Here is an 18,727-nt window from a genome sequence, read left to right as displayed (position 1 = left end):
AGACAGACAGAGCGTCAGCAGGGGAGGGGCAGACAGAGAAGGAGACAGAACCCGAACCAGGCTCCAGGCTCTGAGCTTTCAGCACAGAGCCCGACTGGGGCCCGGCCCACCAACCGTGAGATCATGACCTGAGCCGAAGTCAGATGCTTAAGTGACTGAACCACCCAGCACCCCTTCCTGTTATTCTCCTGATCTCTCCTTTCAGGACTGGAGGTTGCTCAGGTCTCTTTCTCATTGGCATATGTTCTAGGAAGAAAGGGTATGTAAGCAAGTAAGTGAAGTGGTTAAAATTGGATTTTACTCCATCTGCCAACACACACTCTCTTCTTTCTAAGTAATGAACTCCCATTAGGAGAGGATAATTGATATGAGGGAGAAAAGTAACAGAGACTGTTAGCTTAACAGCACATTGAAATTATGCTGTGAAACAAAATAAATCTTAACACGAGGTTGTTTTTTCTTGTTGATGTTTTATAATGAAGTAGTTACTATGAAGACAGACCCAAACTCTCCTCCATCCAGCTCCGAACAGTTGCTCAGGGATCTTACATCACCCTCCAGATTGGGGCTTGAATCTACGCAAGGTAGAGGAGGGCATGGATGGAATTCACCAGCGAAGCTGCCTGGGCCTGGCATTTTCTTTGTGGGAAGGCTTTTTGATTTTTAATGTAATTTCTTTAATAAGTATAAAGATATTCATGTTTTCTGCTTAATTAAGTTTTTAATAATATATGCTTTTCAAGGAATTTGTTCATTTTATATAAGTAGCAAACTTATTGGCATAACATTGTTCATGATGTTTCCTTAAAATCATTTAAATATTCTGTTGTGATGCCCCTTTTTTTTAATTTATGATCTGAGTAATTTTCATTTTCTCTTTTATTATCTCAATCTGTCTATGGAGGAATGTATCAGTTTTACTAATCTTTTCAAGAACCACTTTTTGTTCCACTGATTTTTTTCTATTGTCCTTCAGTTTTCTATTTCAAAGTTTTGTGCTTTTTAAAAAAATTTCCCTCCTATTTAATTTGTATTTAAACTGTTCTTTTTATAATTTCTTAAGGTGAGAGGCTTAAATCACTTTATAACTCAATTTTTTTTCCTACCAGAACATTTAGAACTTTTAATGTTCTGTTAACTAGTCTTCTAGCTGTTTTCCATAATTTTTCAGAAATCATGTTTTTATTAGCATTTGTTTATAATAGTTTTCAATTTTCCACATAATTTCATCTTTAATCTATGGGTTAATAAAATTGTATTGTTAGTTTCTCAAATACTTGGGCATATTAATTCCTAGTTTAATTCCATTGTGATCAGCTTATATACTCTGTGATTTAATTCCTTCAGACTTTCTCATGGCCCAGCAAATAGTCTCCCTTGGTGAATGTTCCATATATGCATGAAAAATATATATATATAATCTGCGGTGGTTAGGTGATTTCTAAATATCAATTAGTTCAAGTCATCTACTAGTAACGTTTAAGACTCCCATATCCTTTCTGATGTTCTTTCTATCTTCTTGATTAGTGAGAGATGGGTGTTGAAATCTTTAATTGTAATTGAATTTATTTCTTTTTTGAATTTTATCAAGTTTTGCTTCCTGTAGTTTGCTACTCTGTAACTGGTGACATTACAGAACTGTTATGATTCCTGGTGATATTACACTTTAATCATTATTAAATGTCTCTTTTATCCCTGTCATTATCCCTTGCCCTGAAATCTACTTGAGTTTTCTTATAGTATAGCCACTTCAGCTCTCTAATGCTTTTGCATGATATATCTTTTTCCATTTTTTAAAATCTATTTGTAAAAATATTTGAATGGCCTAAGTACTAAATCTTTAAGTATTCAAAAATATTTAAAGTGGGGTTCTTGTTAATTGTTTGGTCTGGCTTTTAAAACAGTGCATTCGTTTAATCTTTGTTTTTGTTTAGGGTGGTAAGAGCTTTTATACGTATTGCTACTATCGATATTTTTAGGTTTAGGTCAACTGTCTTATCTTGCTTTCAATTTGTCCCATGATTTTTTGTTTCCCTTTTCTCTTTCTGCCACCCTCTGGACTAATTGCATGTTTTATGATTCCATTTAATATACTTTGTTGGCTTTTCAGCCCAAATTTTCTTGTTTTGTTTTATCAGCTTATATGTCATAGTATATATCTAAAGATATATTACCACAATATACTTTAACTGATAATATACAACTTTATATATTGTAAGGATCTGATAATAGTATACTATCACACTTAATTTGATCCACCAGATTTATCTATTTTATTACTGTTTTCTAGTACCATTTTATATTTGTATTTTATATGTTTTATATGTTTGTTTTCTAATTTATTACTGTACTTTCTGACTTTATCGTTATTAAACTATTTTAACATTTTTCAAAAAAAATTTATTTGTTTATTTTGAGAGAGAGATCGGGCAGAGAGAGAAGGAGAGACAGAGAATCCCAAGCAGGCTCCACACTGTCAGGGTGGAGCCCAACACAGGGCTCGAACTCACTAACTGTAAGATCATGACTTGAACTGAAATCAAGAGTCAGAGGCTTAACCAACTGAGCCAACCAGGTGCCCTGAATTATTTTTGTATTTTTTAGTTTTATTTTAGAGTTCTTATTTTTACTTTTTAAATTGCATTTATTATTTCTTTTTAATAAGAAATATATTTTCAGCTGTCAATTTTCTGTGTACTACGGATTTGGTCCCATCTCATGGCTTTTGATATGTAGCATTGGACTGTTCATTTATAAATACAGAAAAAAAAATTCATTTTAAATTACCTTACTTGATCCAAGAGCTTTTTATGAAATAATTTTAAATGTATTTTCAAATGGTTAAGTATTTGTTTAGCTTTTGCATTCTTACTAATTTTTTACTACATTTGCATTTTGGTTAGAAAGTATGTTTTTTATAAATATTTTATATTTACTTTATAAATGCCATATTTATATATATCATTTATTATTCAGGAGTATATAGCTGTATGCTAAAATCCTGATATAATTACCAATGAAATGAAATCATAAAAAAGTAGAATAGTAAGGAATTAAAGATTGTCTAAATCAACTCTCTCACTGAATCTGTATCTTTAAACATAATAACAGGTACTGTTTGCTGAAAGGAAGCAGAGGTAAGCAGGGTTTTTATGGTGGCTTAGAAATGCCATTACCTGTCCAGTGAGGAGAGAGAGTATGGGGCGGGGGGCAGAGGTGGGCAAGGAGGCTAGATTTTGCAGGGCAAGCTACCTTAGAGGAGAGAACTGCAAAGCAAGAGAGCTCCATAGATCTGTAAAGGGTCTCCAATGGAGTCCTGATCGGTGTAACATCTTTAAATATCTTTAAAAGAGAAGAACTCTTGAAAACATTGAAAGGAACAATATTCAAGATTCACACAAGATTGAGACTTGTTGCTTTTCCTGATAGCCAAAGTAGAAAATCTCTCTAAAAAGAGTTAAACTTTGACAATGTCCTGGAGGACGAATCAGAGTATAGATCAGAGTGATTAGTGACACTAAGGGGAAATCTGCTGTGGTTTTTTGGGAAAAAAAGAAAAAAACAAAAAACAAAAAATCTTCCCTGAGAAAAATCCTAAGAGGCAAACCAGAAGAAGGTCCTTTGCTCTTCTCCCTTCTTGGGTGCGGCAAAGACTTGCTTCCTATAGTTATAGCAATTTATGTTGCATTCATGAGTGTGATAAGCTGAATGTTTGTGTCCCCTGCAAAATTCATATTTTAGAATCCTAACCCCCAGTGTGATGGTAGGAGGTAGGACCTTTGGGAGGTGATTAGGTCATGAGGGTAGAGCCCTCATGAATGGGATTAGTGCCCTTATAAAAGGAACTGTAGAGTGCCCTCACCTTTTTCTACCAGGACAAGTGTGTATCTCAGAAGAGGGTTCTCACCAGAACTTCACTGTACTGGCACCCTGGTCTCAGACTTCCAGCCTTTAGAACTGAGAAATAAATGTCTGTTGTTTATAAACCGCCCAGTCTATGTACTTTGTTATAGCAGCCCAAAAGGACTAAGAGGAATGAACCAGTTTGAGGATGGTAGAAAAATAACACTTCCAAAATACTAACAGGTCATCTGATAGAGTACTCAGAAAGGGTTTGCCTTGGTAAAGGGGCAAAATTAGCCCTTCAGTGAGAGCTGCACTAGTCACATCTAACAAAACTTGAGAGGCTCAACTGCAAAGGATCAACCATTTCTGAGCAACTTATCCGTGCCCCACATTACAGTTTAAGTATATTCATGGGAAGACAAAAGTATCCCACATCCAACAACAAGGTAAAACACACAATGTCTGGTATCAAAAATAAACAAACAAACAGCCTTCCAAAGGTGCAGGAAAATAGATCCAAAAGTGTGTTATCTGTAGAGAATCTGGAAATAAGAATAAAGTGGACTAAACATTGTTGCTGTTTATTAGCACATAGGGCCAGGGATTCTTTTTTTCTTTTTAACTTTATTTATTTTGAAAGAGAGGGAAAGCATGAGCAGGGGCTGGGGAGAAAGAAAGAGAGAGAGAGAGAGAGAGAGAGAATCGCAAGCAGGCACTAAGCCTGATGTGGGGCCTGATCCCAGGAGCTGTGAGATCATGACCTGAGCCGAAGTCAGACCCTTAACTGACTGAGCCACCCAGGTGCCCTGCAGTGATTTGAAACAAAGACAGTGAATACATAAATACTTCTTCCCTTCAGGGTGAGCTATTTCCACAGCCCCACTCTTTTGGGATGTGTCACTGACCACTCACTAAACATTTCATAAAGATACTAAATCTTGGTTATCTTTGTATGTGAACTCTTTTTTTTTTTTTTAAGTTTATCTTTTATTTTTGAGAGAGAGAGAGAAAGTGCAAGTTGGGGAGGGGCAGAGAGAGAGGGAAAGAGAGAGAATCCCAAGCAGGCTCCACACTGTCAGCGTGGAGCCTGAGGCGGGGCTGGAACCCATGAACCATGAGATCATGAGCTGAGCTGAAGTTGGGCGCTTAACCGAGCCACCTAGGCGCCCCAGTCTTTGTATATGAACTCTTAATGCAGTACATGCTAACTGACAGATACTTAGCGGCTCTTTGTTGAATGCAAGTGAGTTGGCTTTTCTCCTGTGCTTTTTATGTGGAGGAAGCCTCAATTATTTAAAATCCTTAAGTCAAGAAATTCATGATATTAAGCATAGGCTGAATAATAGTTAAGAAAAATTGAAAACTTCAGTATTTGACTGACTATAGTTTCTTTACTAATGAGGCATCAGTACAAGGTGGTCATACATAAAGATTATAAATGAGGAGCGCCTGGGTGGCTCAGTTGGTTAAGTGTCTGACTCTTGATTTCAGCTCAGCTCATGATCTCACTATTCTTTTTTTTTTTTTTTTTAATTTTTTTTTTCAACGTTTATTTTTGGGACAGAGAGAGACAGAGCATGAACAGGGGAGGGGCAGAGAGAGAGGGAGACACAGAATCGGAAACAGGCTCCAGGCTCTGAGCCATCAGCCCAGAGCCCGACGCGGGGCTCGAACTCACGGACCGCGAGATCGTGACCTGGCTGAAGTCGGACGCTTAACCGACTGCGCCACCCAGGCGCCCCATGATCTCACTGTTCTTGAGATCAAGCCCTATGTCGGGCTCTGCGTTGACAGCAAGAGCTGCTTGGTATTCTCTCTCTCCTCTCTCTTACCTCCTCCCCCATTTGCGGTCTCTCTCTGTCCCTGTCTCAAACTTTAAAAAAAAAGATTTCAAATGATATCAAATAGATATGATTATTGGTAAAGATAAAAAGAATACACTAAACTAATATAAATTTCTTTGAAATAATTTTATAACTCTTTAGGAATTCTAACTTAATATAAATATACTTTTCCATTTCAATAATCTTGACCCTAAAAGCTATCATTATTAGGATATCCGTGAGCACAGAGTTTTTTGTTTTTTGTTGTTTTGTTTTTCCTTCAATAAGAAACAAGGAAACCAGAACACCTGAGTGGCTCAGTCAACTGAGTGTCTAACTTTGGCTCAGGTCATGGTCTCACAGTTCTTGAGTTCAAGTCCCACATAGGGTTTCTGCTGTCAGGACAGAGCCCACTTCTGATCTTCTGTTTCCCTGTCTCTCTGCGCCTCCCCGCCCCCCCCCACTCAAAAATAAATAAACATTAAAAAAAAAAAAAGAAACAAGGAAACCATTCACAATATTTGCCATAGCATTTTTAATTTATTTGGTGGCTATATTACCATATCATTTGATGTTAAAAATTTCAAGAAAACAGTACAATATTAAAAATGTAATTACTCCATTTCTTTAAGTTAGTGATCAAACTATAGAATGACTTTTAATAATTAATTTACAACTTTTGCACTTAAATAAGTTATATTTATATGAATGCAAATATAATTACACCTTCAAAGTTTAGCCAAAAGTGTTCAGCCTTTATATTTAGGGGATCTTAATTCTAATGTGGTTGTATGACTTTGGGCATACATATTAACCCCCCTAAGATGCAATTTTCCACTCCGTAGAAGAGATAATAAAACTTCTCTGGCCACAAAATACTGTGATTAAGATGTTATATGTGTGAGAACTCTATACAAGTTCTATTTTATTTAAAAAAATTTTTTTTCAACGTTTATTTATTTTTGGGACAGAGAGAGACAGAGCATGAACGGGGGAGGGGCAGAGAGAGAGGGAGACACAGAATCGGAAACAGGCTCCAGGCTCTGAGCCATCAGCCCAGAGCCCGATGCGGGGCTCGAACTCACGGACCGCGAGATCGTGACCTGGCTGAAGTCGGATGCTTAACCGACTGCACCACCCAGGCGCCCCAGTATACAAGTTCTATTTTAAAAAGAATTAACATTAGTTCTGTATATATTTTCTAATATGTGACAAAATTAAAATAGAATGAAATGTTTGTTCAAGAATACTCGCCTTGGAACTTAGTATTCTATTTTATATTAGACATAAAGTTTAGACACACTGAGATAAGTTTAAAGAATATATTTATGTGTGAAATTGAGATAGTCAGTGAATAAGATGAAACTAAATGAACATGACTGATAAAGAATTGTAGCATATCGGCAGGTAGTCAACCTTTTGGTCATTGCCTAATTAGAAAGCATAATCTTCTAAATATGATTTCAAAAATTTCAGCAACACATAATACTACTGTAATTACAGTAAATGTATACATTGCAATGAGAAAAATGGTCTTCTCAAAGTGTTCTGGCACCATGCATTTTATAATAGTAAATTTTTCCCCAAAAGATCCAGCATCACACAAGTAGAGAGGTTTAACTTGGAAACCAAAGAGGTGAATCTGAAGCCAAAATGCTATCACCTCTAGACTAATTCTTAATAAAACAGAGAGGATATAAATCACAGTGTAGACAGGCTTTTGAAGAATGCATTCTTGATTGATGCTTTTACATGCAGCATAAAGATGGAAAATAGCGCCAGGAACCAGGACAATCACCAGTTGTAACGCCCAGAACACCTAAAGTATGTCAGAAATATCTTAGTCAAATCAATCCACATGTTACCAAAAACACACTAAAGAGACTGTCTCTCAACAGAAGCAAACTTAAGAATTCTATGTTTCATAAGTCTTGCAAGCAATAAAAATAATATGATGAAGATAGTATTATTGAACATGTTTACTTACTAAGATATTTAAAATGTTAAACATCTTAGTAATTGTGAAAATGTCATATTTTGCTGTCATCATCTACCAATTATTAATTATAGTGAAGTACTTTATTGTAGTAGCTACCCAATTTCCATTTTCTAATTACAGGTCTAGAGTATAATTCTAACATAAATAGATAACAGAATTCTGGAGATGGAAGAAACTCTTGACCAACTCATATTAATTCACCTGAAATATACAGCCAGTTAGAGAAAAAGTAATAATTCTACAAACAATGCCTGTTAGGACATTCTTCATCTTATTCTGACATTATTTTACATTTAAAAAGAAACCAATTTTTATCCAGTGTAGAGTAAGGCTTACGTGCCCACAGAAAAACTTACCTGTGGAGTGATTGGCCTGAACTGGTTATAACAGAAGAGGTTTATTTCTCTTTTGTCTGGATCACAACTGAAGTGCAAAGCTTCATTCCCATAGACCGCAAAGCCTAACACACCAAGGAAGAACATTCTTACTGATCCAAAGAATAGGGTGTGGAATTGACCAATCACAGTTGGAGGCTTCACCTGTTAGTGATTTTAGGAGAAAAAAATGTTTTGACAACAAACATTAAAGAAGCACATGTTAAAGGATGTTTTCTTGATCACATTTAAAAATATTTAATATTCATGAATTTCTGAATCAAGATATAACTTTAGACATCATTAAGCCCAATACAAATTCTGCATTATGAGATTGCCCAGCCCTTTTAACTCTGAAAATATGAAATGCAACTATCAGGGACACGTTGCTAATCAAATGTATAATTTTGGAAATATTTAAACAGCTTTGAATTCAATGAATATCCTTACCCCCCTAATCCTTCTGCAATAAAATCAAGAGAATCTTAGAATATCTGGGACCTCTTTTAGAAAATTAGATAACAAATCTAACATTAAACTCATTGGTATGCATACTATCTGAACAACCAAATGATGTTTATTTAATTGTCATTACAGCTTATTTTCTACTTCTTAATTATTGAATTGAGAGATAGTGAGCTACTTTAAAACACTAATAGCTAAAAGTACTTCCTGAATTATTCAGGATATAGTTTTAAATTCAGCATATTTTGAAGTATATGGTTGATGTTTATATTATTCTCCATATATGTAGATGTTCTCACTCATCAATACTTATGCAAATCAGATTAAAATACAAGACAAGACTCAAACAATTATTTTTGTTTGTTTTTTGTTTGCATAATACTTACACATCCTTCATAGAAGTTTTTGATGTAATTTAGAGACATGTCTCAGGAGTCGTTATCCTGGCATCCCTGTGGGTTAATTCTTGACCCACATTGCCACTTTGCTTCTGCCAGAATCAAACTCATATTCTCCCATGACTCTTACAGCAGAAAACACTTATCACTGCAAATTTCTCTCCCCTCCTCCTTTTCTGTCTTTTTTTTTTTTTTTTTTCATAGATCTCTGGGGCCCCAGTCAACTTTCCTATCTCTGTCCCAAAGCAAAACAAAAACAAAGAAAAGCTGAGGACATGTGTTCAATCTAATAATCCCTTGACTTACACTGTCAGCACAGCCAGCCAGACAGACGGGCATGCTAGCAAAGCAAGAGGCCAGCTCAACAAGGGCTCTGAACACACAGTGCCTCTCAGTTACCTGAGAATTGCCTATTGGTAAATCAGTGGACTCTTAAGCTTAGAGTTTTCTCCCAAATGTCAAGTGATTTTTCCCCCTCCCCCTCCATTTAGGTGTATCTGAAAAGATAAGCACATAGAAAATGTTCCTGATTCTTTCTTGTTTATCTTTATGGAATAGAACTAATTTCTGGGACATTTAAGAAATTGTAACAGATTATGATAGGTGTTACAGCATCAGATATTACTGATGTGTTGCCATATTTATCTTCTTGTCAAACGCTTACCATGGACATAAAAAATCTGTGGTTAGATCTCTATTCTAAGTAAAAGATAGTTTCCTACCAACCAAGATAAAACCGGGATCTGGCACAAATCGTGTGAACAATCGTGCCTTCCTTTCTTTTGTCCTTCAGTAGATACATCATCTGCTAGACATTATTATGGGTGCTGAGATCAGCAGAGGCCAAAACAGATAAGGAGATGCCTTCCAACTGATATATCTGTATAATATCTTCCACCCACTGATACTTCCCTACAGCCAATGGTGAATCAGATCTGCTTCCTTTACCTGCATTTCTCATCTTTGTTTTGTTTGTGATCTGCAATCTGTGAGGGCTGTAACTCTAGACAACTGCATTGCTCTCCTCAGCAAGTGAAGAAGCAACTGTATAACACATGCAGTTGTAGCCAATGGGCAAGGGGCAGTGGCCTTGTTAAATCGGTGCTGTAGAGGATAGGGGGAAAAAAAACATGCACAACGTAATGATCCCTCAGAGCTGTTGCATGAGAGCAATTGGTCTATATTCTCATCTTGTTCAGAAAAAGAATTCCAGGTTTGCTGTGTGTCAATACCTATGAAGAAGCATCCAAAAACCAAAACAATCTTTTGCATGGGAGGAATCCTTCTTTGATTTCCACCATGTATACTAATGAATGTGATCATTTAGACCAACATATGCTAGGGTCAGACAGGTAGAAACCATCAAAGTCTTCCTGTGTTTTTTCAGAGATGAGCAAAATTGGCTTCGACCTTAATTGTGTGAAATTGCATGTGTAGATGGGAGAAACACAGTATCATTTTCATTGTTGGGATCCATGTGAGGCCAAATAAATAATACTACTCTTCCCTTTATAGGTTATGATTCAAATGAGCCATAAGGCAAAGAAGTAAAGCAGTTGGAGGCCAGAATAGTGCCCTTATTATACTTATCACCGTAAAGATTATGTTGGAGGAGGAACATGGTTTATCTCTTTGGGAAAGTGCGATTCCTAGGCAGACATAGGTGCAGGCCTGGTCAGTGCTATATCATGGCTGCCTTCCCTGCATGAAGTGCCTCCCTCCCTCTATGAGATTTATGCATGAGAACAGAGTAGAAGTGCTGATCTCTGTGGACAACTGGCTCCCAAGGGGAAAGTCCCAAGAAATGATGAAAGCCTAGTTTTACCTTCCAAATGTAAGATAAACTCACCAGATAAGACAGTGGCTATAGTGATGCTGGCCTCGTCGTATGCATGGCAATTAGTAGAGCTGTTAATTAAGACGACAACCTGAGCTGCTTTACATGCTAAGACTTGCAGAGTACCAGGAACAGCAAAAAAAAAAAAAAAAAGGGCAATCCCCAATGTGCAAGCATCATTTAGTCCTCTGCTTGCTTTAGGTTTGCTAATATTACATTAGGCAAAGCCAACCCAGATTTGAGAAATGGCTAATACCGCTTGAAGGATCTGCAGTCATATTGCTTAGTACCAATAACCGTACCAGTTAAGAATTATTTCATAGCAAGGCACTCTCAAATTTAATGGCCAAATAGCAAACATTCATATAGCTCATGGTTTGAGTGGTTATTTCTCCTGGTCTGGGTGGCTCAGTGATCTCTGCTGGGTTCTTGCATGCGAATGTGGTCAGGCAACAGGTCAGCTGCTATGTGGATTATCCGGGATGACTTAACTCACATGCCTAGAGGTTGGCAGACTTTGGGGAGAGTGATCAGGGTGACTAAAGCACATGTCTGTTTGTCATTCTGGAGACTGGCCCAGACTTCTGCTTGTGGAGGGCGTTACAGAGTTTCCAAAGCAGAAAGAATTGTAAAGGCCAAAGTGCGAGAGCATTTCAAGCCTCTGCTTGCTTCAGAGGTGCTAATGTCCCACTGGCTAAAGCAAGTCTCACAGCAAACTTGGACTCCAGCTGTCAGCAGGAAGATCTGAAGTTACATTCAGATGGCGAAGAATTTGTAGTGATTTTACAATCAACCCTGAGACTGAAGGGCATTAATTGAGGAAATCTAATATTCAAGAATCATGTCTGTTTCAAAATGCATTTTGGAAATCAAGGATTTGTGCTTTCTTTCTAGAAAGCCTAGAATCAATTAATGAAAACTACAGTTTGGGGCCATGGGTATATGCTGCCCACTGAGCCCTTTCTTCCTGATGTGAAAGGGACGGGAAAAGAACTAGAGCAGATGGGGGGAAAAAAACTGGTCTACAATAAACATCCAGTAACAAGGTATTAGCCTATGGAATGGCTTATATTTGCTATTAAGTATTTAAAACAAATGGTTTCCCTGAATTCTTGCAGCTCTGTTTGGTCTGTACTCTTACAGGTCTATTCTACAGATAGGGCCTAGAGAGGTTAAGTAACTTATCCCGAGTTACAGTTAGTAAGTGGTAAAACCAGGTAGTGAAAGATAGTGAATGAATTGCCTGTTAACCGGTGGGGCTGCAGGCACATGAGAATATTATTAGGCTGATTACTAGGACCCTGAAACATGAGGAATTAAGGGGAAATAAGTCCAGACTTTCTTATTTTCTCCCGGAAAGATCTCAGGGGTTATTGGGATACATAGCAGCTGGATGGTGCTCCAGAGCTTGGCCATTATCCCATGCTCCTGGCCTGACCTCAACAGGAAGAGGAAAAGCCAAGCAGAGAACTAACAAGGTATAACGCGTGCCAGGGGAGCACTTGAGAACCATGAAGGCTTCCACAGAAATTCAGCTAAGTTTCTTTCTCATTTGGTGTCCATGTGAAGAGGAGGAACCATGTGGTATCTAAGGCCATGGGCTCTGGAATCAGAAAAACTATATTTGAACCCTGGTTTCACAACGTGGTTAGATTTGAAATCTCAGGAAAATTATTTACCATCTCTGAATTTCAGTTTCTCCAACTAGGGTTGATGGTAGTATTTACCTCACAGAGTTACTGTATGGGGATTATTAAAGCATTTGGGAGAATATTCCTCCTTTCTTTAAAAAAATTTTAAATTTTCGTTCATTTTTGAAAGAGAGAAAGAGAGGGAGAATGAGTGGGGGAGGGGCAGAGAGAGAGAAAGAAACACAGAATCCGAAGCAGACTCCAGGCTCCGAGCTGTCAGCACAGAGCCCGATGTGGGGCTTCAACTCACGAACCGTGAGATCATTACCCGAGCCGAAGTCAGATGCTTAACCAAATGAGCCCCCCAGGTTCCCCAATATTCTTCCTTTCTTTACTGAGAACTGAATCTATTATTTTCTATTAATTTTTCTTTTTTATGCAGATTACATAATGTTAACAAACTAATAATCCTTTTTAAGCAAGGAAGAGTCACTGCTTTCTCTAACGTAAAGAATATTTGTGTTGGCCATAAGAACATTTTAGGAAAGAATGAGTAACATATGCAAATCCCATATCTGTTTTTTTTTTTTTTTTTTTTAACATTTTTGTTGGGGTATAATTGACATATAACATTATATTGGTTTCAGGTGCACAATGTAAGGATTTGATGTTTGTATACATTGAAAAATGTTTTTTTCTTCTGATAAGAACTTTCAAGATTTACTCTTTCAGTAACATTGAAATATGCATGTCTATTTCCAATGTCTCTCCTCTATCTCTGTTCAATCTTTTTGGGAGGGAGTGTCTCTTTCTTTAGAACCTCCTAAAATGCCAAGATATGGGCTTCTGCTCAGCAAGACTAGTGAGATTGAACCCTAGCGGAGCTTCAGTAAATGTAATCATTAAAACGTACCTTTGCTCTCCTAGCTCCAAAGGTTTTTTAAATGACCAAGTCACTCCCATCAGTTTCCTAAGTAAATGGTCTAAAATTTGAGGCAGTAGCACTAGCTTGCCTAGAGCTTTTCATTGTAGCAGAGGAGTGAAGAAAGGCCCAAGTATTTTTCTACTATGACTACTGCTGCTACTTCTTATACACACACATACACACATGTACACACACATACACAAACTGCTGACATTTATTCATTACTACTGTTTCCAGTAGTGCTCTAAACCACGGGAGTCTTGTATAATCTTTGGCCAGATACTCTTATTTCTGAGATTAAAACCATTTAAGACCTGTGTGGTCTAGATCAGAAAAGGGATAAACCTCTAATTTTGTGCAGAAACCAAGATAGGATTGAATGAAATAAAGGTGCAGAAAAGCACTAGTTATGCTGGCTAACACATATCAACCCATATATATTTTTTATTATTACTACTTACAAGTTGCTCTAAATTAACATTTTAAATTTAGTCACATGTTTTGTTTTGTCTTTTATTTTATTTTATTTTATTTTTTAGAGAGAAAGAGCACACACGTGGGGAGACAGACGGGGGGGGAGAGAGAGAGAGAGAGAGAGAGAGAGAGAATCTTAAACAAGCTTCACAGTCAGTGTAGAGCCCAATGCGGTGCTTGATTCCATGAACCTGGGATCATGACCTGAGCAGAAATCCAATCGGACACTCAACCGACTGAGCGACCCAGACACCCCTGCATGTACTGTTTTAGACCTATGCTTTTCTAGAGTTTGTGCTTATTCACCCTTATTTTTTTCATTAACCCAGTAAATATTGAGTACCTACAATGTCAGCTTCTATGTACATTGTTGAGAATGTGTGAGAATAATACAGACCTTGCTTTCATGGGTCTTATAATAGCATATGCGCTTATATGTATAAGTATGTATGTATGTACATATGTATAAATATATGTGGTTTATATAATGCTGGTAATTTGCTTAAGATGAAGAATGATTTATGTGCAATCCTTCAGAGTATGGTCACAGACTATTTTGGCTTATTTTACATCTGGAAACAAGGAGAAATAATCTCCTTATAAGTTTCCTCTCTAGCATTCTTTGATTCTCAGAAGTTCTCATTGTGTTACAGTAATTTACCCTCCTCCTCCTGAGATATCCAATGACTTTTGAATGGGATGAAATAGAGATCAATTTAGGTACTCCCAGTAGTAGATTTCACAGAAGGACAGCTGAGATAAGGCAATCTGGACATCTGCCTCAATTCATAAATCACAATCCTTAACCAATTCGCATCTCACTGAAATCTCTGACCTGCCAAAATTGGGTTTGTCTTTCTGCATGAATAATTTATGTTCTCTGGAATGGAACTGGGAATGCCTTAGCAGAAAGGGTCAATAGCCAATCATGTTATTTTAGGCAAATGATTTAACTTGCTGGGTTGCATTTCCGGGTCTCCAAAAGGAATAGGCTGGATGCAACAATCTGTAAATAACTTTACAATATTGTGGTTTTAGGATTCTAAGTCTTGTAAACATTCTTGGAGCTACTGTACTTACTGTAAGATTTATTGTCAGTAATTTGTATGTTGCCAATAATTGCTTGACCTAATGGTTAAATTGAAGACCTCAGTTTTCTTCTTTATCAGTGAGTTTATACATTTTGGATATTTCCAATATGCCTATACTGTATGGCTTATAGTTATACAACACATATGACTTCTTTCTTTTTTGGATGCTTTATCTATACAGTCAAGCCCCATAGGAGAATACAGTCTATAAATCCAGAAGACCTGAATTTGTGTCTTTTTTACCATTACTAGTTGTTATTTAAACATTCTGTGTTAACTCTGTAAGTTTTAGTTTTTCTAATTACAAACTCTTACCCAACAGATGACATGATTGAGAGAATAGATGAGGTAATATCTGGCAAAATGCCTGAAACATAGTTGATTTCCCAATAAATATTATTTTTGTTCTTGTTATGGAGACTCTACTCATTGTATCAAACCTGAGAAGTATACAGATAGATATACTTGAATCGACAAACATAGATTGAATCACAGCTTGTGATAAAAATGCCTAGGGGGAGCACCTGGGGTGGCTCAGTTGACTGAATGTCTGACTTCAGCTCAGGTCATGATCTCACAGCTTGTGAGTTCGAGCCCTGCGTCGGGCCCTGTGCTGAAAGCTCGGAGCCCGGAGCCTGCTTTGGATTCTGTCTCTCTCTCTCTCTCTCTCTCTCTCTCTCTCTCTCTCTCTCTCTGCCCCTCCCCACTTGTGCGCTCTCTCTCTCTCCAAAAATAAACATTAAAAAAAATGCCTAGGGAAAATGAGCTAACAACATTAAACCTCACTTTCCTGGGAGTTGCTTAGCTCTCTGGATCTGTAGATTTGTTTTCAATGAATTTGAGGGGAAAACCAGCCATTATTTCTTCAAATGTTTTTCTGTCCTTTTCCCCTCTTATTCTGGACTCCAATTACATATATGCTAGAATGCTTGATATGGTACCTGATCCTCTCTAAATTCTTCTCTCATTGTGTGAATAGTTATTGTAATGTCAACTGATCTTTTCTTCTACAGGATCTCATCTAAAGTTGATCCTATTCAGAGCATTTTTATCTGTGATATTGTATATTTACCTCTGCGACAAGGGTCAGTAAACTGAAGCCCATAGATCAGCCACCCCTTTTGTGAAGTAAGATTTCATTGCAGCATAGCCATGCCAATTCATGTTGTCTGCAGTTGCTTTTGTTCTACAAGGTCAGAGCTGAATAGTTACAGCAGAGATTATGGCCCATGAACCTAAAATATTTACCATCTGGCTGTTTAAGAAAAAAGTTTGCCAACCTTTCTAGAGCCAATCCTGCTCTAGAAGTTGAATGTGGGTCTTTTTTTAATCTTCTGTTTCTCATATCATCTTGTTAATATTTTTCCCTACCCTTTTAAAGGTAAATGGGATACATTTAACAGCTGTTTAATGTCCTTGTGTCTAGTTCCATCATTTCTGTCATTTTTGTGTCATCCTAATGATCGATCTTCCTCATTGTGGGTTATATTTTCTTATTTTTTGTATGCCTGGTAATTTATAACTGGATTCCTAACATTTTGTGGGTTGTTGCATTTTGTTGTTTTCCTTTCAGTGGTGTTAGAATTTTTCCTCACATGCAGGTAGGCTACTCAAATCAGTTGGCTACCTTTCAGTCATGTTAAGATGGATTTAGATTAACTTGCAGTAGGGCAAATCTAGGTTCACAACTAAAGTAATATGTATGTATGCTGTGTATTCTACAGTATATACCTTGCATTACAAAGTCTTTCCACTCTGGCTGTGGAGACACAAACTATTATCAACCCAGTTTGTACTTCAACTCTTTATGGGTGGTTCTTTCTCTGACCTTGGGAAGTTTCTTCTATGCTTGAGCAGATCAGTACTCAGTCAAAGCCTCAAACGAACCCCCACTGCTGATCTCCAGGGTTCTCTTTGTTTAGCTCCTGCCTCTATCGTACTCTGTTCCCCAAATTCTAGCCATCTTTGTCTCTTCAAACACTGATTTCTAATTCTCAATTCAGTGAGGCCAATGAGCTTTGTTCCATTTCCTGAACAGTGACCTGAGCTGCATGTGGGCTTGCTTGGTTTATTTCCCTTTCCCCAGTGACTTCAGTCCTGTGCTGCTTGTTTTCCAATGGCTGTCTCATATTTTACAATGATCCTTCCTTTTTGGGGTCCAGTTTTCTAGTTGTAGCAGAAAGCAGAAAGAACATCCAGTCTTCATCACTCTATTTCTACCATAACACAAAAGCCTTTAAAACTAGTTTCATGGTTCTCAACAATGTTCGGAAGACTAAAGGTCATAGGCACTCTGAATAAATATAATTTCAATTTTGCAGTATGCATAATACGGTAGATCTTACTTTATACTTAAAATTTAGAAGTCAACAGAATACTACCCAAGTGTCAAGTGGTATAGGGTCAGCGACAAGTCAAGCTGCATTGATAGTTTAGTAAAGTTGCTCAGAACGAAGAAGTCTGAAGTCCTTCATTTCAAGCTGTACAACTCACCAGTTGTGTGATGTTGGAGACATTTCTTCTTTTTTTCATGGGTTTCGATTTCCTATCTATAACAACAACAAAAAAGTAATGCCCATCTCATAGGGTTGCTATTAGGATCAAATGAGATAGATTATGTATTTAACATAATATCTAGCACTGTAAGTACAATATTAGCATAAATATTATTGTATTGTTGTTGATATGATTGTTATGGAGAAGGTGGTCATTTACTGTACTGAAAATGAGTCTGTAGGCCTTTAAGTACCCACCATGCTAGAGTCCCTGGAAATTCTTTGTGCTTTATCATTTGGATGAAAGCAGACCAATTTACTTGGCTGCAACTGACTGGACCAGCTCTTAGGGCACCAGCCAAAGCCATCCATGAACTCACTTAACTCAGAAGGTCAAGCCTAACAAGGTCTTCTTATTTAAATGGGGTTAGCCTGACTGAGTCGTATCTCCCTTCCTTGTGTATTAAAGGCTATGGTATTTTTCCTATATGCTATCCCCCCACTGCTGGGAATATTGGCTGCTGGCTGGGTATGAGTACATCCTTCACTGAGCATAGCCCTCTTCTGCAGGGAGACTTCTCACCTGAGCTTGTGTTCCTTCCCAGAGGGTGACACATGGCCAGAAATATGCTGAAGCAGAGCCGAAAGGCCCACTCCCATTCCATTTCAGAACAACCATGAAGGGCATCTCAGCTTTTGGAATGATGGAGCCTTCAGGTACAGCCACTTTGCAGGTGTTTCTTCATCTGCTCAGTCCTGCCTTCCTCATTTCCTTCCAGGGTCAACTCCTGAAAGCACTTCAGTAAACCTCCTGCATACATGTTGCCATTTCAGAATTTGTTTCTATGAAACCCAGACTAAGACACTTGGGGAACATGAGAACCTGCATCTTATAAATGTGATTTTGGAGGGCTCTTATCTGAAGTGACCACAAATTGCCATTAGCAAACGAAAACCTTTGACATCGGATTGGCTATGTGCATGTGATTAATATTCTTATTAGTAATAGTAACTTCATGATGACTACAAATAGGAGTGTGTTAGCATACACCTTCCAACATGTTCAAGTTTTCATGTTATTTCAAATTATTTCAACGCTAAAAGAGTTAGTGAGCATTATGGCACTGTGACTGGATCCTTTAGATTTATTATTGGAGGTTATTCTCATCTTTCTGAAAAATATTGAATTTTTAAATTTGGGCATGCCCAGTTTTATTTATTTATTTTTCATGAACCAGGTTTCTGTAAAGAGGTACACATCTGATAGCACAAGGTTTTTTTGTTTTGTTTTGTTTTGTTTTGTTTTAATTATTTCCTGTAAACTCAAACTCAGAAAGCTCATGCCTAATACTACTCTTTGTTGGTGACT

At 37.4% G+C, this 18,727-nt stretch overlaps 1 protein-coding gene across 1 annotated transcript; it reads right to left on the bottom strand.

Annotated features, from left to right (window-relative positions):
• Positions 1-6,869: 6,869 nt before the first annotated feature.
• On the bottom strand, positions 6,870-9,129 carry GJE1 (gap junction protein epsilon 1). The gene is made up of 3 exons (XM_045500886.1): positions 8,894-9,129; positions 8,025-8,207; positions 6,870-7,488 (listed from the first exon to the last, which is right to left on the bottom strand). The coding sequence occupies exons 1-3, from the start codon at positions 8,930-8,932 to the stop codon at positions 7,093-7,095; spliced, it is 618 nt and encodes a 205-aa protein (XP_045356842.1). The 5' UTR covers positions 8,933-9,129; the 3' UTR covers positions 6,870-7,092.
• Positions 9,130-18,727: the final 9,598 nt, after the last annotated feature.

The sequence above is a fragment of the Leopardus geoffroyi genome, chromosome B2 (assembly GCF_018350155.1).
Source record: "Leopardus geoffroyi isolate Oge1 chromosome B2, O.geoffroyi_Oge1_pat1.0, whole genome shotgun sequence".
Taxonomy (NCBI): domain Eukaryota; kingdom Metazoa; phylum Chordata; class Mammalia; order Carnivora; family Felidae; genus Leopardus; species Leopardus geoffroyi.
This window is presented reverse-complemented; position numbering and strand designations above follow the sequence as displayed.